Consider the following 26649-nt stretch of genomic DNA (forward strand, 5'->3'; position numbering starts at 1 on the left):
ACAGCAGATTAAAATAGCTGCTACTATTTTAATCTGGAGAAGTGGCAGCTACCGCACATGCAGGACTGGCAGCAAGCATGTCTCCCACAAAGCCGGGATTCAAAGAGTGTCTTGTGCCTCTGGTAATGCAACCACAGGCTGTAGCCAGAAGACCAGCCCTGGTAAAACATGGCCCTGGGACCATCTGACCCAACTGGCTAGAATCTGGGATCAGGAGGAATAAATTCAAGCTTCCTGTTTTTTTTTCTTTATTTTTTCCTTTTAGTTATTGCAAAGTGTTGTAATACTGTGAACCCTAAACATTCTCAGGAGGCAACAAGACAGTGTTGTGCTCAATGTTCTGTATTTGCGTACAGCCCAGCTGGGGTTTGTCTGCTGAAATCTGTGCGGTAACATCCAGATTTTAAATATTGATTTTTATTTTATTCCAGAAGTTTCATTGTAATATGGCATGGATATTCTGTTTCCTTGTGGATTTGTGATGGCAGAGGAGGAAGACAGAGAGAAAGGTGACTTTTTTTTTTAGGAATACTTTTACGTATCCGGAAAATGAAAGTCTTGCCTTGTCCCTCATTTTTATTTAGGGGGGAATGTTTGCTGTACACACTCTTGAAACTTGCAAAACTAGCTTTGAAATAAAAGAAAGAAAATTTATCTTCACATCTTCATAAATTGTAAATTATTTGCTATCCCTGGTAAACCTGCTTTTGCAAAACCTCACTGTGAAAGGAGCATTTCTTTGTTTCACTGGACTATGAGATCGCTCCCTGAAGATGCGTCAGTGCTGCTGCTTGGAAGGCTCCATGTAGGAAGCTGGTCCCAAAGCTTCCTTTTTTTTTTTTTTTAATTTGATTATGCTCAGGATTCTTTTTACTTTGCATTCATTTATTTTTTTTTCATTCATTTTGCAAATTAGGTAACTGCAAGAACCCATCTGTGGAAATTTAAGACCTTCCTGTGATTTTTTGCTTCTTCATGTGATTCCCTCTCACGCAAGTTAATCCCCCAAGACTGTGGTGCCTGAATGCAGCATCAGTTTTAAGAAGCAAATATTTATCCTGCATCCTAGGTGCAATCTGTACACAGAATGACTCCAAATTAAGTTAAATCGATATTAACTACTCTTAGATTGAAGAGTGTCCAGGCAAAAGGGTGGTACTGCTTTAACTAACGTTTTCAAAGCCAATGTAATTAATTGGTATATTTTTCACTGTGAAGGACAGATTTCATACACTGTTCAGATTTCTTGAATGCCTTTGGACTAAATCCCACTGTATTTACTCCACACAGGACTGTCTATTGAAATAACATTCGGTAATATTGTCCCTTTTCCCACTGCTCCTTTCAGAGCCACACGAAATGATTTCCCTCTTGGTTTTAGAAAGATGCAACAAATATTGTGAGTGCTTTATAGCTTTTCTCTCCGGTGTGAAACTGCTGCTGAAGACCACTCTACATTATCTGAGTTAGACTCTTAGCTACCTCAACTGGGCAAATGCTGCAGGTTTTGATCTGAAGTAGGTCAGAGCTACCAGGTTTGTATTATACACTAGGTGGTGGGGACCTCACGGTTTGTGTGTGCAATTTTCAGTCCTTCCCCTCGCAGCCCTGTGCCCGCACACAAGTCCATGCTAAAGAATGAATGAAGGGGCGGGGGGATATTTGAAAGGAGGGGTGTTTGGCAAAACTGCTGTTGCAGAGCAGCCCCTATATGTTCCTGGGAGAGGGCACAAAATGTTGCTTGGGCCATATGGTCTGCAGCCCTGTGCTTTGCTGGCTCACACCCTTTCTAATGCCTGCTAATCTGCTCATAAGCACCTCTGAAGAGGGTGCTTCACACACCTCTACCAGTAATCTCTTTCAATGCCTGGTTGCTCTTTGGCTCTGATGCCAGATGGAATTAATATACCCATCACTGTAATTATTCAGACAAGTAAACAGTGGCAGGAGTAGTAGTGCAGCCGTCCCAACTTCTCACTTTTCCCACTGATTCAGAGGCATACTTGAAAGAATCCTTTCATCCCCATGGATCCCGTTCCCTGGAGTTGTCCCAGGCTGTCCTCATCAAAAGGGAACTAGATGTTTCAGCAGTTTCTCAGCCAATTTCATGCTGGGATAAGAATCAGTGGTGATGAGGTGGTATGATTATTTCAGCGTCTGACTGCTGCCCGGAAGCTTGGTACATGTCCAGCCCCTCATCAGGTCCTCCTATGAAATCTTTCACAGGACTAAGTCCTGTGTGTAAAATGGAAAATCTATTTATACCTCAAAACTTGAAAGGCAGCCTGCCTTTTGGCCTGCTCCAATTGATGGTTCGTGGAAATGAGCAGCCTAGATGGATGGTTTCTGAGGCCATGTGTTGGGAAAAAGATACCTCTAAAAGCTTCATGCATGCAGCAAATGCTATGCATGTACCTCCTACCAAGCCCATTGTCCCAGGCGTGATTTCTACAAAGTTTATTTAATTATTAATTAATAAATAAATAAAATATAAATTAAATTTTAAAAAATAATTAATTTAAGGCTGTCCAGTTCCCCATATATCCAAAGAGCTTAGAGCAATGTTTGTATTTGTGAAGGTAAGATCTATAGGGAGAGGTAACTGCTAGATGAGTTCAATAGCTGGAAAAAAAAAAAAAAAAAGACATGCTTATGGACACTCCAAGCTCTCCTAGATGCATTGCGTGATCCAGAGTGAGACGTTATGCTCTCATCGAGTGTGCTTGGTTTTAGGAATAAGCAGTGGTGATGCCATAGTGACAAGAAGAGAGGCTTTGAGGGCTTTGATGCCCATGTTACAAAGAATATGCAAACTTGTATTATTCCTTTGATTAGCTGCTCTCTGATATGTCAAGTCCATGAATAATCAAGCCTCATTTTCTAATTAGTTTTACTCATCACCCTGCTGCTCCGTGCCTTTACTCATTTGCATACCTTTTTTCTAGATAAGGGCCTTATTCTGTGAGGCACTGGCAAAGCTTCTATCCGGCTCCCATGATTGCATTTCTTTGGTTCTTTGCTGGGCATTTCCTTGCTCTCGGCTCCGCTTCTCCTCCCATGTGATGCTAGGGCCCTGCCTGCAGAAGATCTCATTGCTCTGTGCTTTTCTAGTCTTTCTAAACCTTGTTTCCCCAGGAAACAGGGTGGTGTGTTCAGGCTGCCTAGCTGACCCCACTGACATCTTTTGACCCTGGTATCCAATTTCACCCAGCCTTGACAGCCAAGAAAATCTTCCTGTTTCTACAAATCTTGTGGAAGCAGGATGGGGACAGCTCTTTCTGGGTTAGTGGAGGACAAGGCTGGAGCGTGTTCTTCATCGCTTTGAGGACCCACTGTGGAAAGAGAGGTTTTAACGCGCTCACCACAAACCCATTTAGCCATCAGCTGCCTCAGCTGAGAGAGACCACGAGAGAAAGCAGTAGCCATTGGGCTGGTGGCAGGTGGGTTTGTGACTGGAATACATGTGCTACTTTCATAACACAGGAGGCAGCTGCGGGTTCCCCAGCAGGGTGTCCCCAACCCAGTCCTGTCCCTCTGCCTGCAGGGCTCACAGCTGCCTGCAGGCCCTGACTGGGCCTCTGCAGTGCAGCTGATGCTGGGGGACGGGAAACCATGATCCTTCCTATGACCTAGAGGTGTTAATGCCTAATAAAGCTCTGGTTTGCATGCTGGGAGCCTGCTTACCACAGAGCTGATGGGTCTTTTCTCTTTGCTAGGGCTAAGCAGTCACCATTTGTCAACCAAAAGCGGAAGTGAAATTCGGATGCTGTGAAGGTCTTTAAAAAAGCGACAGGAATGTGATAATCTGTCCCACATGAAAAGCTAACAAGAGTTTCCAAAAGCTGCAAACGTCAGTCTAGGGCTTGAGACATAAGGCTTTGTGCTCATCTATCTGGGCAAATACCTGGTGCCTCTACATACAAGCCACTGCCTTTCAAAAAGTTTCTGCAGGTAAACGGGTCAGCTCAAGACGAGATCCTGCACCAGCTCGGCTTGACCCTGCTTTCGTATCGGCTTTGTTCCTTTAACTCCTTTTTTAAAGCAGCTCCTTGCTTTGTACCAGCAGAAGCATGCCCCTGCCTGACCAAGGAGTGCATTATCCATGGGGGGCCGCAGACTTTTATCTCATTCGGGGTGAATTTCACTTCTCTAGTGCCTAAGCTAATGTTTTGTGTCCCTGGATCAAAGCTAGGGAGCATCATTTGCATACCGTGGGTGAGGAGGCAGCAGACTGGAGACCATCACTCATCAGTGAAAGGATGATCATTGTTTGTTTAGCCCATTCCAGAATAATGGCTCTGCTGGGAACACCAACCCAGTATGCATCATATCTTTTATAGTATATATTAATTTAGTGTAGACATTAGGCCATCATTATTCCCTCCTTTTAATTCACATGTATTAGCATTCAGGAGCAGTTTTAACCCAGCACACATCTTTGTTATTTTGTAATGTAAAATAAATAAAGCTGGAGGCAAATGTATTTTTTTTTAAATAAATGACTGTGAGAGGCTGATGGATATAAAGCACAGAAACATCTTTATAATTTTAAAGCTCGAATTTCAGAACACAGCATTTTCATTAAATGGTGCAATCCATTCATTTTGGAGGGACAGATATAAACAGAAGCAAATTAACTCAGTAGTTCTCATGCCTAGAATCTTTGTGATAAAATTGCCTATTATTGTGAGTGTAAATGTTTTCAAAAACAGTTGAGACAACTGGGGGAAAAAAAAACAGGAAAGCCAGGATAGGTTGCTCAAGGATAAAAACCATAAAGACATCCCCTCCAAACACATGTAGCTGCTGACATTACTGAAAGTGGACTGCGGGAGCCCTTTGAGAGGAGGAGAAAGGAGGCAGGCCGTTTATTTATTACTATTTTTTTTTTCTTTTTATGATGGATGAAGGTCTGGGAGAGTGGCATCCCATTATTCTCCGTGCTGGCTGCTGCCGTGCGTTAGGAAATTCAGCTGATAGGAACGGGAGGCGGCTGAAGCAACAGGAGAGGGGGAGCTGGACACAAGCTGGCGGGGGTCGGGGCAGCGCTGGGGTCCCACGGGGGGGGGGGGACCGCGCTGCGCGGCGGCGCTGCCCGAGCCCCGGTGCAGCGGCGGCGGCGGCGGCGGCGGCGGCACCGCGTGGCCGGGCCCGGGGCGGAGCCGAGCCCGGGGCGGAGCCGTGCCGGGAGTAGGGGGGGGGTCGGAGGCAGCGCGAGGAGTGCCGGGAAGGGCCGGTGGTGGCGGAGGAGGAGGAGGAGGAGGAGGAGGAGGCGGCGGAGGGGTGATGGCGGCGGAGCGCGGCCGGGGCTGCCCCCCGCGGTGGCGGCGGCTGTGAGCGAGCGGCAGCGGCGATGTGCGGCGCGTCCGGCGACGATGGAGGACCGGTCGCACAAGGTGCTGCTGGCGCTGGTGATGCTCTTCCTGTTCGCGGTGATCGTGCTGCAGTACGTGTGCCCCGGCACCGAGTGCCAGCTGCTGCGGCTCCGGGCGCTCAGCCCCGCCGCCGCCGCCGACCCGTACCGGGCGGAGGACGAGACGCCGGCTCGCTTCGTGCCGCGCTTCAATTTCTCCGCCGGCGACCTGCTGCGAAGGGTGGACTTCAACATCAAAGGGGACGACCTGATCGTCTTCCTGCACATCCAGAAGACCGGCGGCACCACCTTCGGCCGCCACCTGGTCCGCAACATCCAGCTGGAGCAGCCCTGCGAGTGCCGCGCCGGGCAGAAGAAGTGCACCTGCCACCGGCCCGGTAAACGGGAGACCTGGCTCTTCTCCCGCTTCTCCACCGGCTGGAGCTGCGGGCTGCACGCCGACTGGACCGAGCTCACCAACTGCGTGCCCTCCGTGGTGGACAGCAAGAAGGAGGTGCGGCTCCGGCCCTCCAGGTGAGCCGAGCCCACCCCCCCCGGGGGGGCGAACAAAGCCTGCCGCCGTCCTAAAGGGCTTTGGGGGCTGCCGGTGGCCGGCCGGAGCTGCGAGCACCTCGCATGGTGTTGCCCGGCCCCGTCCCGGCTGTCCCGGGGCTCCCCGAGTCCTTTGAGCAGCCCCCCTGCACGCCTCGGGCAGCAGCCGGGGGCCCTGGGCTGCCCCGGGGCTTTTCAGCCTCAGTTTGCAGAGAGAAATGCGGGTGTTAGGAGGAACTGGGAGCCGCTGTGTGCTGTTAGGGCTGAAGTTTAGGTTGTGCGGGTGTCAGCCTTGTGAATTAAAGGTTGTGCTTAGGACTGAATATCACCCGCGAATACTGCCGTTGTCCTCCAGCCGTAACCTCGATTATTTCGGGCTTGCCTTTCTGGATATTAGTGGCACTGCTTTTCTTCGTCCCTGCGCTTCCCGTAGAAGTTGCTGACCTAACCTGACCGTAGCTGTCTGCTTGCCTAGAGGCAGCCCCTGCGTTTCCAGAGCCCAGCCGGCTGGTTCTCCGAGCAGTGAGGAGCTCCTGCCCGTGCTCCCGGAGCGCTGCGGTGACAGCACACCTTGGGCTGGAACACACCTCGGAGCTTGTCCGCGGCTGTGCGTGCAGCTGCACCCTGCAGCAGGACAGCTCGGGGTTTCAGCGTCTTTTCACGTTGCTTTGCTGGGAAATTAGAAACTAGGGTATCGCGCCTGTCGCGCTGTTAGATTAATGGCAGGTCCCCTTACAATGAGGGTACTGTTATATATCATGCTGTCTGAAGTCAAGTCTAAGCACAGATTCAGTTGAAATAGAGTGCGATTTCTTTATAGAATTCCTTTTATATAGCGTGACACCACACTGCCATCTAGTAGAAAAATGGTTAGCGTCATTATCTTCCTGTAGCCTAGATGAAGCTCTTCATGAGGCTTAGCTATTGTGATTCTCGCTCTTTTGTTTTCCCTACTGCTTTAAAATTTAATTGTCTCGTTTTTGTGGCACTCCATTTGCAAACATCAGGAACTAATTCTTTGCCCTCTGGGCACATTATCTTCCCGGTTTCCCAGGCTGCGTAGTTTATTTTACCTGTCTTGTAAATGCATTGTTTGCCAGCAGAAACGGAAACGCGTAGCGTGACGTCTCTTTTGCTAAACATCTTCAAGTGATCTTTCTTTCTCTCCCCCTAGAGATGGGCCTGGTCTGCAGAATTGTAGCTGTGGGGCACAGATTCCTTTCGCTCCCCAGAGACGCAGGGTCCCCTCTGTGCTCAGGGTTAGTTTTGCCCTCTGGAAAAATGGGAGAGTCCTTGTCCTGGGCCAGCCGCCTTCGGCAGAAGGAAATGCCAGGCTTGGAGAGCTGAGTTTTTGTCTGTGGCTTTTGGCTGATTTCCCCCTCACCCCTTTTGGATTACCAAACATGCTTTTCTGAGTCAAAACAGAACTGATGCATGTACCTTCCCAGGAGCTCGCAGCGATGGTTCCTTGTCCAGCAATGCCATGTGTGTCATCACTACCGACTTAGAGAGGTCATGAGGCCTCATGGCTTGAGATGGAAGCTGCAAAGGATGAAAAAGAAGCTGTGATGGTTTTGTGTTAGGTATAGGTCTACTCTATAAAAGCCTGCTTTGAAATCATGTTGCATTTTTAATAACCTAATTACACAGGTTGCTTAGTAGCTACAGTTGTTCTCCCAAATAATGTTTTGACAAGCGATTATTTGGACTGCAACTTCTAAATGTTTAAAAATACAGCAGGAGACATTCTGAAATGAACAATAGTCCCTTCAAGTCTTCCTACACATTGTAACGTCTCGTGCTTAATTTTATTTTGCGTTCTCGATTTAGCAACATTCAGTTGACAACTAGTTAAGTAGCACCTATTCCTAGTGCCAGTAACAGACGGCCATCTAAGCAATTTCTGGGCAGATAATGACTTCTTTCAGAGTAGTGGTAGGTGTGGGATGAGGGTGTCTGGGCAGAGGAGCCGTGCTGGCTGGCTGGGGCTCTGAGCAGGGCCAGCCTGGCTGTTCATGTGCTGTGGTCATTGGGGGAAGCCTGAATGGTACTGGCAGGGAGGGAAGGGAAAAATCCCTCTCTGCTTGAATCCTGAGTGAAGGAAGAGGAGGAAGGAGGGGTGCAAGGCCTGGTCCATCGTCAGGGCAGGGAACAGGGTTCAGTCAGGAGCAGAGGACCACAGCTTCCTCACATGAAGCTTGACTAGGCAGGGATGGGAATTCCTATGTTTATAGTCAAGGTGATTAAAAAATAGGCACCTGCTCTAAGGGTGGTTTGAATGACTTGGTAGCTTGATAATGCAGTCTGTAGTTAGCACATTTGGGCTGCCTAGCCTTGTTTGGGAATAGCCAAGTGAGAGGTGATTGTTCCAGCAAACTTCTTAGCTTGTGTCTCTGTGTGATTACTTTGCATGGAGGTTTGTGTTGAGGAGTCTACTGGTCTCGAGGCTGGTTAGATTGGTGATTAGCTGGACCATTCCCTAAGAGCCTCTGCATTTGTTTAAAAGTTGAGCCTTTGTTTAGGAAGTCCAGAAGATGCCCAGTCTGGGATCTCTGAGGCTCAGCACCAGGTACCCAAGCATCACCATGATATGATGTGATGGGATCAGCCTTGGGGCTGTGCCTGTGAGGAATCTAGTTGCCTGGGGCATTCCTTCTTCAGCCTCTGCTCTTAAGCTCAACAGTAGTCTGCTTGTGTTTTGTTTAGGAACTGCAGGGTTGAAGGGTACATTGCTGCTCTGGGGTAGAAGTACTCAGGGTGGTTGTTCGTGATATTTTTTTTCTTCTGGATTTAACACAATGGTACTTTCCTGTCTCTAAGCATGTAGATTCCACAGATTTGCTTTTCTTTTTAGTGGTGCCTGTGCTGTTTAATATGAAGTAAGTAGGTAAACAGAGCTCCCTTTTTTTCCTTCAGGCCTCCCTTGCCGTAGAGGAACATAAGTCTGTGTGTGTGTGGGGAGAGGGATTTTTTTTTTTTCCCTCCCCTATCCCATCAGGGTGCATATTCTGGCTGCCTCCTTCCTGCTTGTTGCCTGTTCCATCAGTGCTGAAGGCTGTTCACCTCTTCCTCGTCCTCCTGGCTGCCTCTCCCTGCAGCTGGCTTTGCCTCTAGCTGATGGGGATGGGAACGGAGCAGAAGCACTGCAACCTCCGGAAATCTTGGGAAGGGGGAAGGTACAGGCGGGGCTGATGCTTTGGGCTCTCTGAATTTGCTGCCTGGGAGGTTGGTGGAGTGGGCTGATGGTGGTGGCAGAAAGGAGTGGGTTGTCTCAGCCGCTTGGCATCAGTGGTGAGAAAGGAGAAATGTGCCTTTTCCTAGTCAGGAGTGACTGACTTGGGTCACTTGATTGATTGTGGAAGCCTCAAAGCTTTTGGCACGCCAAGCTGAAGCAGCATCCAAAGTAACTGTGCGTGAGAGCATCACACAACAGATTTCACTCAGCTCTGGCTAATTATTATGGGAGGTATCTACCAAACTTGTCTAAAGCAATAAATCCAATGGCACCATTGTAAGAAACAAAAGGGCTTGGGGTTAGGCTGGCAAATATAACGAGACATAGGGGCAAATACCGATACCTGCGCTCTTAAGTGGTGTCGTGGCTTCATACCCTCATCGGGTGAGAGATGTGGCTGTGGGCGAAGGTCAGGATAACTCGGTGTCCCTCCTGGCTGGTGTTGAAGGAAAGAGATTCTTTCTGTTGGGAGGGGAGCAAACTTGCAGAAGCCTGGAGCCAGGAAGTCTGTGACTGGAAGAAATGTTACACTGCTGGTAGAAGCCTGTTGGACCAAGAGCAGGGATGCAAGTTACTGTTTTTTGTTTTTTGGGAAGCCTGACACTGGCACCGTGTCGTTGTGATGCATGGCAAAAACCCCTGGCAGCGTGTGGATGTTCTTGCCCTGTCCCCTGATGTTAGTTAAACTCTTCCAAATTACATCTTATGAAAATCTAAAGAAAAGATGCATTCAAACATTTTCCAGCACACGGGAAGCGTTTACTGTGTTTGCCTCCTTTGGCTGAGCAGATTAATCCACGTGTTCTTGGGAATGCGGTGGGATTTGCATTAGCAGAAATTGTTCTGGGGGTTTTGCAATTTAGGGAGAGGCTCGCTCAACAGCGGCTGCTGGACAGCTGCGCGAGGGATTGAGCTCCACGGTGAGCCCTACCAGCTCACCTGTACTGGTGCTAACCCACGTAGGATCTGGGAAATAGTTAAGCCTCGCAAATTGGTGCGATATCTCCTCATCCTATGAGGGGTTTAGTAAAGTCCCAAGGTGCTCCGAGGCATGGGGCTGATGATAATGACCAGCTTCCTTCCAGCTTTGGCAGGAGGTAGACAATCTAAAACCTCTGGATGCTGATGGAGCAGAAACTCTTTCCAAGGATGCGCCTTCCAGCCAGAGAGCAGTAAAACCCCTGCTTGCTGGTGCTTGCTCTGTGCCAGGGCTGGCTTCTTACCACTACTTTTCTTGTGGGGCCAGCTGAGCTTTCCTCCTGCCCGGTGGCACTCCTCCGTCTGGTTATTTGTGAATTAGACGATTTGGTGGTTATCGCCTATCCACAGAATTGGCGGTTGAAAGGCTGGAAATAAAGAAAAGGAGATGGGCTGGATGCGAGGTGCGAGGGTCCTGCAGAAAACAGCGTGCAGGGGAGCATGCCTGCCCTTGAAACACTCCTGGGTGAGACTTGTAGGAAACCTCTGCAGCAGCTGTAACAGCACAGAAATAACCACGCAGTCATGGCAGTGCCGTGAGGCCTGGGTGATGCCTTGACTTGGTTTATCAGTGGGGATCCTGAATGACCTGGCTTGCTTTGTTTTGGAGCCACGAGAGAGATGCTGAAGGTGCAGCGGGTATCACCTGGTGACCTGCTAACGTGCTGCTGTGGCTGTCGGTTTCCCTTGTGTCACCTGGGCAGATGAGCTGGGTCTGGTTTTGTGGTGTTGGGATAAGTAAGTCATTCCTTAGCCTAATCCTCTTTCAGGGCCCTGTCCTGAAGGTCCTGATCGTGAACTTAAACTCACGTTTTTTAAGTTTGGATGGTAGGACCTAGCTCTCTACATTGATACTGCTGGTTTTGCAGATAATGTACTTCTTAAAGGCCATCTTAAAAGGATTAAAAAAGAAATCATTTTCCCTATTAGGTCTCTTCATTACTGCTGTAAATCTTTATTAAAGTGCAAATTGACTTTTTGTTATTTAAAAGTATGTTTCCTACTGTCTTTTAACTTTAGAAAATGTGTGTGTGGGTAGAGAGTTGATGTTATTTAATACACAAATAAATGCCAGTGATTGCAGCAGAACAAGAGGCAAGGCAGAGATGCTCTTCCCTGCATTGTTTGTTCCGTTTGTTATCCAGGTCAGTCCTCCCTAAAGAGCAGAGTGGGAATGTGAACACCATGGCGCGGTGCTGTTGTACTAAGACACACGAACGCTTCTCGTTGAAAAGGTGCCTTTCTGCTAATTTTTCTGGGAATTTATAAATATTAAAAGGAAACTATAAATACATGCTTCAACTGTATTAAAATAGACACGGATTGTGCCATGTGATTCCTCTTCATAACTTGGTAACCTTTAATAAAGGTTATCAAAGGCACTTTGAAGTCGAGCATCACCAATAGGTTATTTATTTTTATTAAAAGACAGATTTTAAAGTTTAACAAGTTGAACATTGGTTCTGAGGTATATTAACTGAAATTAATTTGTCCCTCATTTATTTAATCTGAATTGTCAGGAATCATGTTCTCTACTGATGTAAATGTCGGCAAAAAGGACTTATTAGTAGACTTGATTGCTTTTTAAATTTAACTAGCAGAGATGCACTGGCATGCCTAAGAGAATTGGTCTGTTTCTTGTGAACAGTTCAGTGCCTAATGAATCACTTCAATGTACTTTTCTGAAGGAAAGCAGAGCAATTTAAATGTGCAATGCATTGATTTACCTCAAATGGATTAGGCCTCTGTGTGCAATCCTTTGCATTAATTTACTTTCTCCACAACCATAATAATAAAGGTAGCGTTTCTGTACGGTATCAGCCCAAATTAGCTTGCATAACTTGCTAGAAAGCAAAATAATAATACGTAGTTGAATACTAACTGCAGGAAAGGGTCTTTCTGAGATCGCGTGGGTATTCAGCAGTGCTGTCCCAGCTCTGGAGCGGCCGGCTGCATGTGTGCCCCCTGCAAGTGCTGATCCAGCATAGTGATGAGAAAGAGGTCTTTGCAAAGCACTGATGATTTTCTAACCTTCTTATAGGGAACAAACTAGCAGTAATTTGGTGCAATTGTAATTTTGTGTGTGTATGTGTGGTCAGGTCTGTGGCTTTGTTGTTCTCTTTGGTTTTGTTTTAGATAACTGTGGAAGTGGTACAAAAAGCTGTGGCTCCACTAGGTCTGAGTGCATTTTCTTTCCGTAGTCACCTCTCTGTCCCCTTCCCCCTCCCTGCAGCATCGGATATGTGCGGTGACAGCCTTGTCCTCCCTGAACAGCCTGGGGCCTGGCTGCAGACCTGCGGGCAGCTCCTCATTTCCACCCATAGCCGCAGAAATGGCGGCTGCTTTGTCTGCACTGCGGGGACCGCTGGGGCTGAGGAGCCCTCCCGGCTCAGCCTTTTTTGGAACTGCCCATGCACGCTCCATACTGGAGAGGATTAATTTCCTCCCGCTTCTCATTGCGGGGCTGTTGCCTGCTCCCTCCCTTCTTTGCTCTCTGGCTGCGTCCGCGAAGCTGGCGAGGACAGAGGTGCGGGATGGCGCTCGGACGGGTGGGCTTCGGAGTGGAAGGAGGAGGGTCACCAGCAAGGCCCGCGCCGCTCCTGCCCTCTTCCTCCTCCTCCTCGACCTGCAAGCGAGCGTGGTTTGCTGTTCGTGATTGATTTGCTGATGCTGGCCACTGTACAGTGTGTTCTGGGATTAATAGGGTAGCACCGAATTATTCAGGCATTATTGAAATGAATCACAGTTGAGATGAGTAATAAGTAGCAGACTTTTGTATTTATGAATAATTAACACAGTAAAGTTTTTCTTAAACAGCCATGAAGAAATGATTTAATTTCTACTGTGAACACTCTGTAAAATTAATGGAAGATAATTGCGTTTGCTAATGTGAGACTAAGAAGCCAAAGCAGTATATATATATTTTTGCATTTAAGTTCATACTGCAGATGTAAACATTAAAAGTATAATTTTCTTTCAATACATTCACACTGGGTAGGACCTGTGTTTAACATCCAGTGTATGGATTTTGTTTGTTTCAAAATAAAAAGTCTGGTAAACACTTAACTCTCTTGCTGTTTCCATACACTTATGTGTCTCTGGGTGGGTAGTGTGTATAAGCGTGTAACAAGATGATGTTTTTGAATGAGTGATGATTAGGATTAGCTTTCTTTTCTTCCCTGACTCCAGCCTTCTTCCTCAGCCATTCATGCTTTTAAAGACAGAATCCATTTAAAAAAGCTGTATACAGCTTTGAGTGAAATATCCATTTTTTTTCAAGACTGAATAAATCATTAGTATTTAGAGGACCTATAAGTCCTAAGATCCATTAGGGGTGAGACTCATCACATTACTTCTTGGTTCTCAGCTGCTTCTGCAACTGTGGAGGAGCCAAACTTTGATGTCATATAACTAAACATATGCAGCTATGAGAGAGATAATCTTGCAGCATTAAACGATTTTGCGCATTTCCATAAAAGCATGAAGATAGCAATGCCTTTCATGAGATCCTTGTAGCAAATGCTCCTAATTTTCCATAATCAAAAGGGCTGTGAAGTTTTGATGTTCTTAGAGGTCCAACTAGCCAGAAGATCAATTCTTCCTTTATTCCATTTTGTGCTGGATAAGTTAAAACACTGCTGCTCCTAGCAGTGGGAATCTGCTCTTTGAAACTGTAATTTGAACTGTGGGATCCTTCAGCAAACACCCAAATCAAGTGAGTAAAGCGCTCTTTGGGACTATTTTCTCCAAGCTTCCTTGTCTTCAGAGTAAAGCAGCTGTTTTAACCCTCTGCGAAGGAAAGCAAAGTTTCTCTGGTTAAATGCAGAGAAGTTGCTTCTGAGAGTTCCTTTTTCAGGTTAACTGAGGGGAGAGAATCCTTAAGCAGGTCTAGGTGAGGTTAATCTAATCTGTGTGATACCTAAAACTTCTCTGCGTAAGAAACTAAGACTTAGGTGGAAGTGCTTAAAACATTGCCTTCTGTTTGCTTCCTCACACTCTCTGTTCGCCCATGGAAAGCTACTCTCTGGAGCAATCCTCAACTAATCTGGGGTTGTTTTCTTTCGAGTTGAGAAAAAGTTACTGGGAATGTGCTTGTGTCCCACTTGAGCAAAAATTACCGGGTAATACGTCTCTAATTTCCTTCGGCAAGCAGCTACCTCATTCTGACGTGGAAGATGGTACGGGGCTGGTGCTGAGGACTTCAGTGGGGTGGCTGTGGGCGGAGGTGCCTGCCTGTGCAGCGCTCCCAAAAAGCAGCAGGCATCGTTCCTCCTTCAGCCGGTGTCGCCAACTGCGGGTAGGGAGGAAGATGTCTGCACGGCTTCTGCGTTTCACAGAGCTGTTTGTTTTTCTGTGGGGGTGTTGGATCTAATCAGTGTAGTGGTAGCACAGAGAAGTAAGACAAAAGTGCTCAAGGAAACGTCAGACGCAACAGGATGCGTCTGCCTGATGGTAGCTGAGTGACTTGCAAAAACATAAATGGCATAAATTAGGCTTTAACTCTGTCATTTCTAGTATGCTGCAAGTCAGTTGCCGGTATAGCAAGGAGTATTTGTTTGCATGGCCTACCCATTATGTTTTCTGTTTTCCTAGTCATGCATCTTTAGCTGGAACTTTATTAGTTTTTTTAATTTTGGTGACTTCAAATAACTTTAGGTTGATAAAATGTGGAGTATAGTTTTGTCTTTCAAATAAAACTGTCTTAAAGAGCAGTTGTTTGGCTTTTTGGAGGGAGGTACTGCTGGGGTCTGTCTACTTGGCTCTGGTCTGTGTGGGAGAAAAGTGGAGGATAAACAAGTGAGTGGGATGGAAGAAGCCAGGACTGTACAGCTGGCTCTGTTCCTGAGCTGGGGTGAATCCTGCCTCCATCGCCAGACCTGTCCTCCTCCCCTAAGCCTCTGGCTTATCAGCTTAGTTCAGCTCTTTGAATCAGGATTTCTGTGCGTATGTAGCATGAAGGATCTTTGATTTCGTGGCCTGGTTTACCCCCAGTGAAAGAAAGAGGAAAGCTTGCTGACCACATAGCTGCTGGCATGTGGTCATGCCAGAACTCTTGCATCTTCTGTAATTTTTCATTCATGTTCATGGATGAAGCAGTTTCAGACTGTACTCTTTGGAAAGAACAACTTGGAAAAATCAGAAGCCCAGTAGACTTGCCCTAAGTATGTCCTAAAGGTGTGTCTGTGAGGCCAGTGCTCTGGCTCGTAGAAGAGCGTAGTGAGAAGAGCTAGGACCCATTGCTAAATAGGAGACACTGGGTATGTAACACCAGATGTCCTGACCAAAGCCATCAGGACTGCAGCGTTGGTGCTCTGCTTTAAGCTTACATTGTCTGCTCACAGCGTGGGCCACAGCCCCTCAGAGCAGGTATTTCATTTTCTTCTCTCTTGAACAGTGTTCATTTGCAAATATATCCTATAGAGCCATTTAAACCAGTCCTACTTCTGGAACAGATGACAGACCCTAGGTGAGTCCATCTTCCTGAGTATAACATGCATTTTGCCAAGTATAATTATAAATGCCTTTTTTTCCTTATTCTCATTTCCAGAGGAGAGGAAAGGCAGAGAGAACAAATGAAAAGAGTAGCTGCACCTGCAGCTGCTTCTCCTGAGAAGTTGGCTTGCTTTCCATTCTGCTAGCTGCATTTTGGATGTCAGCAGTGTTGTGGGCTGGAATATGATCACTCTCAGAATTTTATGGATAGAGGCAACTTCCTTCCTGCTTTAGATTTATGGGGTAGTGCTGAGATTCAGCTAGTAATCCCTGCTGGATTTTGGAGGCTGCAGCTTGTTAGCAGTGACGTAGGACGGCTGAAGAACAGGGCTATGACTAGGGATGAATTTAAACTGGGGAATAGTTCTGCAGGCTGTCTTACTACCCAGTGTTTTCCAAGATATTCAACATGCTACCACATGCAAGAAGGAATAGCAGTTTTTCTAGAAGTACAGTCATCACAAAATGTTGTACAGCGAATGCTTGAGCGCTCTTCTGTTTGGATTACTGAGCTCCTTTGTAACTTGCAAGGACAAAAGAGTGTGAATAACTACCCTTGTCTGTGAGCTTGGCTTACCATGTTTGTTGGACCTGAGGTTTGGTACAGTACAGCTTTCAGAAAAATTCACCCTTAAACTTTTTTATTTATTTGTTTATTGGGACGTTTAACTCATGCACATAACCGAGAATAGTGCTGATATTTCTGGAGAAGGATTTTGGAAGGAGGTTGCGCATCAGTAGGTTTAAGATGCCCACAAACCATATCTTGTCAAGCCTGAACACTATGGTGCGAACAAAAGTGCTTAAATATATTGCTTAAGCAGATACTTAGCTTAAATGTATTGCTAAAGGCTTTGCGGAATAGGGGTCAGTATAATGGCATGAGCACCTCTTGCTGCCATGGGGCGCTGAAGTTTCCTGCTCTGGAGAGTTAAGATTTCCCTGTGTTGTGGATATTTTTGTTCTGGTTCTCCTTTGAGATAGCTTTCCCTGCTGTAATTCTCCTTTTCCTATAACTTCAGCTGCGTGCTTACCAGGAGGAGCAGTGTGTGTAGGGTCTAGATTTGCTGAGACAAGTGAAAATTGAGGTTCCCTGTTACAAGGCCCAAAGATGTAGAGAGCAGCTTGGGTAAGCCGATGCATCCATGTGATGGTGTCTGTCCTGACTAGCATGTCACGTTTGGGCTGGGGACCTGGAAATCCAGAAGCAGCAGCTGCTCCAGGCTCTGCATAACATCTAAGCCTCTGCAGGCAAAGGCTGTGGTAGCAGATGCCTTTCCTGGGTGGGCTTGATTTGGATTTTCAGGAGGATGTGAGTTTTAGATGACTTCCAACTTCTATGATTCATCCATTCTATGATTTTCCACCAGCATGTGGGAGAGCAGATCCAAAAGGCCAGCTCCATCTGAGCTGAATCCAGACCTTGTGTCAGCCAATCCCTTCTATAAAATCAGTCAGTGTATCAGGCAGCGCAGAGGTAAAAAGCTAGAAAGGACTTGAGAATAGCTGAGCTCATGGAGAGATAAAAATTTCTCAGAGCCCGGATTATGGAAAGATCTGGTTATTTGTAAAATATATAAGCAGATTCTGTGTCTCGGCCCCAGCGGCTCAGCAGCGGTTCTGGAGGATTTGGAGGCAGCGCCTGCCGCCTGTTCGGCCCTTCCTGCTGCTGCTGCCACAGGCAGGGCTGCAGTCTGGGCATCGAGATTTCAGGCTGACAACAGCTTCTGTATTAAATGCTGCACATTAACTGCACTTTGGAAACTGCCACTGTATTTAAGGAATCTAAGGTTCTCTTGTTTCTTGTCCGAAGGTTTATATTTGCTTTTTCTGTCATGCTATGTTACTTTCCTGGAAAGAGCAGGACAGTTTTGCTTCTGCTTTTCCCATCTGTCACCTGAAGTCATGGTTTCCTTAGGGTGAATTGATTCCTGCAATAAACCTGTGTATTCAGGAAAGAGTAATGGGTATGAAGTACAGTATCATCCTTCACTTTCTCCCTTACAGTAAAAATATTTAATGTCCTATATAAAGTTACATCAGGATAAGTGAAATTCAGATCTCTTTACTCTTGTGATTAAAAGATCTTTTTAAGGATATTTATATATCTTTTGATACATGTTGGAATTCCAGTACCTGTGCTCATTGCTTATAATGGAAGTCAGGTTGATTAAAACCTGGGATCTGACATCTTGTGATGATTGATACTCCAGCTGAAATCTGATCATCAAAAGAAACTGAAACAGTTTGTGGAACAAGGAGCTCTGTGAGCAGCAAGCATTACAAAGCTGCTTTCCTGTAAGTTTTACCCCCACAGGTTCAGCTTACTTAGATCATGTTTTCTTATCGAGGGCAGCCTTGGGGTGGGCACCTCATCTCACTGCAGACCTTGCTGAAGCATGTGTGTAGGGACAGAGAGGGCACACTGGATAGTGAGCAGTGCAGAGATGTTCCCTGATGTTAGGAGCCCAGGCTTTGGGCCAACATGTCTCTGGGCTTTCACCAGTGCACGAGGTGGTCCATTTGTATCTTTGTGCGTGACATCTTGTGCGGCAGGTTGTTAAAAACAGACTTTGTATTTCATCAGGTGCTTTTTATAGTTGTTCTTTGTCCCTAGCAAGCTATGTGGCGTTAGGCATCAAGTAAGCGGTGTCCCTCCAAACACAGGGCAGGTAGAAGTCATTGCTCTCACGAGCACTTGCAGATGGCTTGCCTAACTAGGACCACGTCTTTTACAATGCAGCTAATTGTTTCAGTTTTGGCAGGGGACTGACTTAATTTACAGTGAAAAAGGAAAGTGGGCATCTGGGATGTGAAATAAAGGCAGCAATTGCAGTTCGGGGCTGCTGGAAGTCATTGCCTTTTGGTGTTTGTGGGAGTTTGCTTTGCTCCGTGTTGTGGGACTTGGGAGATGCACTTTCTTTTGGAAGCAGATCCTGGTAGGATTATAGATGCTGAATAGCACGTTGTGGTCCAAGGGCATGACCTGTGCTAGAGCAAGTGGTTCTGAACAGTGCTGTGCGCTAGCTGGTGGGAGTGAGTTTGCAGTGTTTGTAGAAGGGGGAACGGAACAAAGGCTGCTTAGCTCACGTGGACAACATCCTTCTACTTTACAAGGTGTTTTTCATCTTTGAGTAGCTGAGATGAAACATTCCTTTCTGTTAAGAACAAAAGTAAAAGCTTTTGCTTAATGCAGGTACCAGGGCTGGGCTGTGCTGCAGCCACTTATTGCATCTCTTGGCTTTGATCCTTGGCTGCGGTGTAGGAGTGCACAACACAGCTCAGGAAGGTGTGGTGGTTTCAAGTGCTTGGCTTAGACTGACGCCTGTGTCCCTGGCCCAGGGTAAGCAAAGATCATTGCAGGCTGCAGGCGGCCAGTGAGCTTTTGGGACACCTACAGCAGCCACGTCCCCTGTTGAGCACACCTTTCCCACCATGCATGCCCCACAGGCAGGGAGATGGAAGGAAAAAATGCTGGAATGAATGTTAAAAGGCTGTCTATTCCTTTACTTTTTTTTTTTTTTTTGAAGGTTGGGATTCTCTTACTGGTGTTTATGTTCAGCATGGTTTTTCTGTTAAACAAGTGCAGCCTGTTTGCAAGCTCCACTGCTCTTTGGGCTGAGAGCAGGGTGAGTATCTGCCTCATAGAGATTTTGTGGTAAATTTTGTTGCTGCTGTACTTGAATGCTAACCTGAGGGATTTTTTCCCCTTCTCTCTGTAAACAAATTTTTTTTTTTTTTTCCTTAATGGAAAATTTCAGCTTGTCTTCCACTTAACCACAGTTCAGGCTTTTCCTGGAAAACTGAATGAATCAGTAACACTTCCCTCCTTTGCTTCTTATGTGCTTAGCTGATTGTATTGTCTGCAGGTTCTGATTGTCTAAAGCCTTTCTTCTGTCCCTGCCAAAGTGGCATTGTTCTCTTGACAACAAAGGATAGCCAGGATCACTCACAGATGGCACAGCACCTTCTCCAAACCTTCCACAGGTCGTGCCTCTCCCTTCATGGCTGTATTCCCCTAAAACTTTAGAGCTGGGAAATCATAGAGTTAGGAGGAGGACGAAGCTGAACGAGGGCTCTGGGTGCTGGGGGATTACTCTTTCCCATCCTGGGAGCACGGCTGAGGGGTAGGTGGATCTCCAGATGGGTGCAGGTCTGGCTGTGCTGAAGCACTTGTGGTGTGCATCTGCCCCGATCTCCCGCACCTCTTCCAGTGTCCTGCTGAATGTATGAGGGTGTTCGGTGCTGTGGGCTTGCTGTGACTGATGCTACCTGGGGTTGAGGCTTTCTGCATTTCTCAGAGCTTAGGGCTTCCCCTCAGTGCCTGGCCTTGTGCATCCCTTCCTTACAGAGTGCCAGAAAAGGCAACAAGCTCTGTACGGTGAGTGCAGCGTCATAACATGGGGCAAGGGCGTTTGGCTCAAAGGAGGGCAGGGATAAAAATCCAATGGCATCTTCCTGTTTCCCATTTGGTGACAGGCAGCACTCATCCACAGCAGTCAGATAGCAAGTGAGCCAAGCAGCTTCGAGAGACTACCAGTCACTCTCCTGCATGGTTCCCAGCACTGTCCTAGAGGTTTGTTCTTGATCGTTTCACCTTTCGTGTAGACTTGATGGTCTCTGGATTGATGTCTTGAAGCATGAGTTTAAAAATCAAATAGCAAATGACTAAATGGATGTTACTGCACTAGGCATTATATTACAGAAGTCACCGTGGTTAAGTGGAGTACCTCTGGAATCCCGTTTTTATCAAGACGTTTATGTTCCCCTCTAATTTTTGTGGAGAGTCGTTTAGATGTTTTCCAGATTAGAGCATAATGGAACTGTTAGCTATAAATGTTCAGAGGAATCTATTACACATGGTGATTTAGTGGTTAGTCACAATTACTTGGGAGCTACAGTGTCAAATTTAACACCAACCTTCAAAGCCACGTATTGTGAAAGCCGGTCATCCCTCCTGCGAGATGCTCCTCCAGTGTCCCAGTGGAGATAAAGACCTTTTGCCGTTCAGCATTTTGTACAGCGTGATACCAAAGCAATTTGGAGGGGACAGGGGGATGCTGGAGAAATGACTCTGTCAAAGACAAACCAGCAGGCAGTTTTTCCAGTTTAGCCTTTTTCTTTCTTCTTAATTAAAATCCATAAGATTTCTAGGTGATAGTCTGCAATCGGAAAGACCTTGATTTGGCTTTAAAAAAAATGAAGCAGAGTATGGAGCAACTTTTGTATAAGAGAAGTTACACCAGACATTTTCATTCACCGTAGCTATATATAGACACCTGCTTTAACCACAGCCTGCAAGAGGAAGTTGTTGCCTCAGTTTAGCTTTCAAAATGCCACGTTTTCCCCCAGATTACTGCCTGCTTGTTGCAGTTGGCTTCCCAGCAAGAAGTGTGAGCAGAAATGTGTGGGAGCTTGAGCTGAGTCTTCTCTGTCCTTGTCCTGGCGTGGAAATTTTCTCTGAATGGAGTGACCTGCTCCTTGCTGGAGGCTTTGTGACCTGCAGGGGTGTGTGTTCCCTTGCTCTCAGTCTGCGAGTTAAAAGTGAGTTCGTCTGCAGACTTTTGTAGCATCACGTGATTTAAACCCAGGGTGAAGGCTGTCGAAATGAAATACCTAAACCGGAGATTTAGGGGATGAGCAAGTAAATCCCATCAAACTTGTGTGTCTTAGAGTCTCTGAACAAAATTTGGATTAACGGGCAAGCTCATGCAGTTAGGCATCCCAAAGCTCATCAGTCAGCTTCATTTTCAGGGCACATATGTTTCTGCAGCAATTGGTGCTAGAGATGCCTGCGGGATACTTGAACACGTTTTGCTGTAAATATTTTATTAGCAATGATTTAATATGCTTTAAAAAGAACTTTAGTTGGGATTGTTAAGACTTGGCCTTGGTCTGGAATTCCTTCTTGATATCTGGAGGAGCTATTGAAGTTCTGGGTTTGTAGAGACTCGAAAGGGTCAGTGCCCTGATCAATAGCTGAATTTACCGGTAAAGCTTTGTAAAACATCTGGGATTTCTTAGCTAATTGAGATCAGATCCCCCTTCTTCTTACCAGCTGCCTAGAAATCTGAAGAGTTGAAAAACAAAACTGTGTAACACACATTGTCCAACTCTTCCATTTTCTTTGGTTTCGAAAGTTGCTCTGAGGGCTCTTTTCATTCAGGAGCACAGGGTAAGTTCTTAGGAGGAGGTAACATTAGAGGCCCTTGCTTTTGCATTGAAATTTAAGGTTTCTGGGACCTGTAGCATGGTAACAAGGTTGCCAGGGATCTGAACTACCTGGGGAAGGAGTTTGTGCATTCAGCAGCACATCCTTGGGCTTGCTCCTGGAGATGTCGAAGTACACTGACAAGGTCTAAGGGGATGCTATGACTTGCCTACACTGGAAGCAAATCCTGCAGCTCTGCTGTGGATCTGGCACTGATCTGAAAAGCCTCATTGCCTCCAGCCTGAGCAGAACAGGTCTTCACCTGTCTGCTTTGCTGATGTTTTCGAGCCCGGTGCTGGCTGGGGTAGGGGCAGGAGAGGAAGCAATAGGTTGCCTGTCCTCTGTGCTCTGGGAAACTGTGGGATTTTATCTTGGCTGGCCTCTGGCACTGTTCTCCAGTGGCAGCATGGCAGACATTTACTCTCCCCATCAGATACGTGATGCTTTCACGGCCAGCTCATGCCTCCCAGAGACAAAGGTGCTCATCCTGCAGTGCAGGAGCGAGAAGTCCAGCTCCCTGGAGAGGCGACCTTCCAGGGAAGGAGATAATTTGTGCCCCATGCTGGCTTCATCTTGAAGAGCAGGATCCAGCTAGCTTTAACGATAGGAGCTGAGGTTTTGCAACATCAGCTGTTTTCTATGCAGTTAATGCTGGGACCACAAAACTCATGAGAGCAGTGTGATGGGATGAGAGGTTAAAAGCCAGAGTGATACATTACAGAGTGCTCCAGTCTTAGGAAGAAGTGTTGCTGCATCCTCCTTAAACGCTCATAATTAGTAATTCCTGCTCTGTGCTGGCTCTGCAGAGTGCTGTGCTGGGACAGCAAGCCTCCAAACAGTACCTGGCTTGGGTCAGTTAAACAAGCACACAGCTTTTCACATTCTTCATTTTTAGAACCAGATTCCCATGTCTTTCTTTAAATATTATCATTAGCAATTTGCTGGGTTTCATTTCGGTGATGGGAGATCGTTTTGTGATCTCTGAAGCATTGTGTAATGCAGCAATGGCGTGGCAGTACATAAATGCTTTCTAAGTGTGTTTTTAAAACTTTTCTTTTAAACTAATTCCTTTTGGCAACTTAACTGAACATATGTATCATTGCTAACATTTTCTTAACATCAAATCTGGTACCTACGGTTCTTTTATTGTTGCTTTTAAAGGACCAATTTCTGCCTTTTTTTTTTTTTTTCCTCCAGTAGACTGTGTTCATTCTGCTCTCGTGACATTTTTCTGGTTTAATTGCTTTATAGCATTGCATTGCATTCTGCTTTCACTTTTTAACAGGCAATTGTATCATGGTGGAAGAGAGGGGATTTCACTGTGGATTTGGAGGCAGAGATTTGGTCCATTGCGGCTTTTATTTCATCAGGAAAGTGGTTGGGAAGGGATTGCCTTGGCTGGAGGGGGGCTGGTGCCCTCTTCTGTACCCCTGGGCTTTGCATGGCAAGTTAACCTGGCACTAGCCCTGCAGTAACGTGGATATAAGCAAGATTGATTTAAAGGTTAGAAATTCCTTCTTTGCAGTAGATAGGGATTCACTTCCTGCCTTTACTCCCCACGTATGAAAGGTTACATACAGCTTCCCTAGTGATGTTTGCACTGGTTGTACTGGGAAACTCATGAAACCGGACAGAATTGTTGCTTACACTTTTGCCAAGGTCTTATCCAGAGTCCTGTTTAAAACACCCATTTTTGTTAGTAGATGAACTCTAAAGCTCTGCCCAGTTACAATTTATAAATAGCTGTTGATATAGGAGTCCAGCCTGTATAAATGCTGTAATGTCTTGTCTGTGATGGTTCCTGCACTTAGTATTTTAGGGATCTTAGGGTATGGCACAGACTACTATTGATTGCTTCTTATAGGTGCCTGTAGTTAACGTACAACAGGAAAGTACAACTTATATTGTGGGCACTTATAAATATCTCAGAGTTTCTGAGGAACCTGGGAAGGCACAGTCGAGGACCCTCAGCATGGGGCTGCGTCCTCAGGTTGCCCCAGTGCCTGGCATAGGGAAAACTTTTCCTGCACAGCCAAAACTGAGCAGGAAAGCAAAGCAAGTTGCACTTCTGCATAATAACTCGGTCTCATCCTGACACCTGCTCAGGCATTGTCACTTTAAGGTCACATTGCTGGTAATGTGGTGCACTGTATGTGTGCATCTTTCCTTTACCCTTTTGAAATGCATGCTGCACAGTCTTGGAATTCAACTTAATCAGAGGCAGGAATGTTTATACCAAGATTGGCTGATGTATTTATTTTACTAGGATTAATTTATAAACTCTGTCTCTACCCAGAGAAGTTTGATTAGCATTATAAGTCCAACGTGCAGTGGATGTTGAAGAAACTTAATCAAAATGAAACAAAACAAAACAAAAAAAAACCAACAACATACCAAAAAACAGAAAACACTGGGAAATTTGAGAGAGAATTCTGGACTGAATTGCAAGACTGGCTGTGGTCTGGGATGGTATGAAGTTTTGTAAGGTCATTTCCCCTGGGAAGGTGGGGTGAGATGAACCTAGCCTATTTGCCCATTTTGGACTTATTTTGTTATTTATACTGGTATTCAAAACATTCTTGACAGCATCTGCACATCTTAATGGTTTAGAGGTGGTAGCAATAACAGTATTTTTAAAAAAATACGTGCACACAAAACCCACATAAATTTAGTTGCTGAACTACAAGATATTTCATTCCCTAATATGACCTGTGGAAATAATAATGGAAATCCCCCTGAGTAGCTATGATTGCAGTTTTTCATCTGTGATGCACAAGATCTTCAGCAAACATTAGGACCTGACTGCTGAAACAGTACCCATGTGAACATGCATCTGGCCTGGAAGTTAGTTTTTCATCTCAGCCTTGATCAAGCTCCCAGTGGCTATTCTGCAGACATTAGCAGAGTTGCTGTTTGCAGTATTTGCTTCTAAAAAGTTCTGAGTGCTGTTTTTTTCATCCAAAGGAAGATGCATGGCTTAGGGGAGAAAGGGAGCTCTTTTCCTGAAGGCTGGTGCCCAGTATTGATAAAATTTGTTATTGAAATTGATTGTGACTGCAGGCCTGCTCGAAGCCAGAGCTGTTTTTATAGAATAAGAAATGTGTTTTTCTTCTGTGTTACTACTGGAAGAGCATTGCTTGTTGCAGCTGTCTGTAGGATTTCAGAGCAATTGTGGAAGGTACTGGCTTGATTTCTTTTTGTTTGCTTTCCCAGCTGTTCCCCACTACATGCTAAATGGGCCCTGTAACCTAAGGGAACACAGCAATGGATGAAAGAAAGTGGCTGGAGGGGGAAAAGAAGAAGTGAGGAAATGTTTCAGGATGCACCTGAAGCGAATGATATCGCTGAGTGGTGAGGTGGCAGGTGGCCATCTGCTCACTACCTGGTCCTTTCTGATTGACATTAGATTTGTTCTCCATGGCTTTCTCCTAGAGCCTGTTAGAGCTGTTGGAGGGGGAAGAACTCCATGAACTGAATCATGGGTGCTGGTTCTTTTATATTAGACTTTGTCTGTCTCTCATAGTAGGTTGCTAAAGCTAGTCTTGCATCTCCTGTCCTTATCCCAGAGCAAATGCTAATAGACCCAGTGTCTCTGTGCTGCTGACACAGGCAGAGGGTCCTTGAAAGCAGGCAGTGACAATGCAGAGCTGGCATTTTCCACTAGGTCTGCTAATTAATTAAGGTCACATGTTCTAGCTATTAGTTTGGCCATTGCTTTTCTCCATTAGGCAGGCAGTGAAATGGCAGGGCAGGAGCAGGAGCATTCTTCCCTCAGCAGAGCACCACTAAAAGACCTGGGCGATGGTTGTGGGGTGCTGTTGAGCAACAGGTAGGCCAGCCTGTTGATGCAGCAGTATTGTTTGCTGCTACAGATAGAATTTATTCTATGTGGCAGTGTATGGTGGGAAAATCTGCATGCTAGAATGTTTTCCTGATTTTCCAAAGGGTCTGCTGTGGTGAAGGCGTGCTAGGGAGTGTGGTGTTACTAGCTAAACTTGCTAGGCACCTGCTGAGAAGCAGGCTTCAGTATTTTTACATAAGCAATTGTTGCTTTTTTTTTTTTTTTTTCTTTTTAAACATAACAACAACAACAACAAAAAACACGCTAATTTTAATCAGGACGTATTGTTGAAATCTGGAGGACATTCCAGCACAGAGTACGTCACCTCCGTGATTGTCTAGACAGGTTACCCATGTCCCTGTTAAGCAACCTCATTATTTATTTATAGTTATTTATTATAATAAATGTGATTGCCTGCAGTAAGACACTAACCCCGCCGAGTCATATTTCAGATCACACAGCTGTGTTGGTTGAATTTTCAGAATACATAAAACATTTGCAGCTGCGTTTAGATGCAGCCTCTGTGACTCCGCTGTCTCCAGTAGGTGCTGCTCCTGGGAGAGCTGCAAGGGGAGGAGAAGCTCAATTTCTGTGCTCTCAGGGAGGACGAGGAGGAGGTGTCCTTCGAGCTAGCACACTGCCTGACCTTGAGTGATGTCCTTGTGGGACGAAGAGCCTGTAGAGACTGCTGTCATTGCTGACTGCAGCAGAGCTTAGGACGCTACCCCAGGTGCTGTGTTTAAACACTTTAAAAACATCCCATCTGTACACAAAACCTGAGGTTTTATGGATTTAGTATATTGCCACAGGGATCATGTTCTCTGTTTACTACAGGCCTGGTGGACCTTGGTAGAGTTCCTTACAATTTGCACCTGTCAGTAGCTATGATGAAAATTTGGTGTTTGTGCTTCTCTGGTGGTTTGTTAGGCTGAAGGAGCTTACCTGCATCCTAGCAGCTCTGATACACTGGGAGAAACCAGAAGCCT

General features: G+C 46.0%; 1 protein-coding gene across 1 annotated transcript in view; it reads left to right on the top strand.

Annotated features, from left to right (window-relative positions):
- Positions 1 to 5308: 5308 nt before the first annotated feature.
- Positions 5309 to 26649, top strand: part of HS6ST2 (heparan sulfate 6-O-sulfotransferase 2) — a 128839-nt gene continuing 107498 nt past the window's right edge. Inside the window, exon 1 of the mRNA XM_082771008.1 lies at positions 5309 to 5887. Within this exon, the coding sequence (XP_082627134.1) occupies positions 5376 to 5887 (512 nt within the window). The 5' untranslated portion in view covers positions 5309 to 5375. The remainder of the gene's footprint in view (positions 5888 to 26649) is intronic.

The sequence above is a fragment of the Aythya marila genome, assembly GCF_965140915.1.
Source record: "Aythya marila genome assembly, chromosome: 13".
Lineage (NCBI taxonomy): Eukaryota > Metazoa > Chordata > Aves > Anseriformes > Anatidae > Aythya > Aythya marila.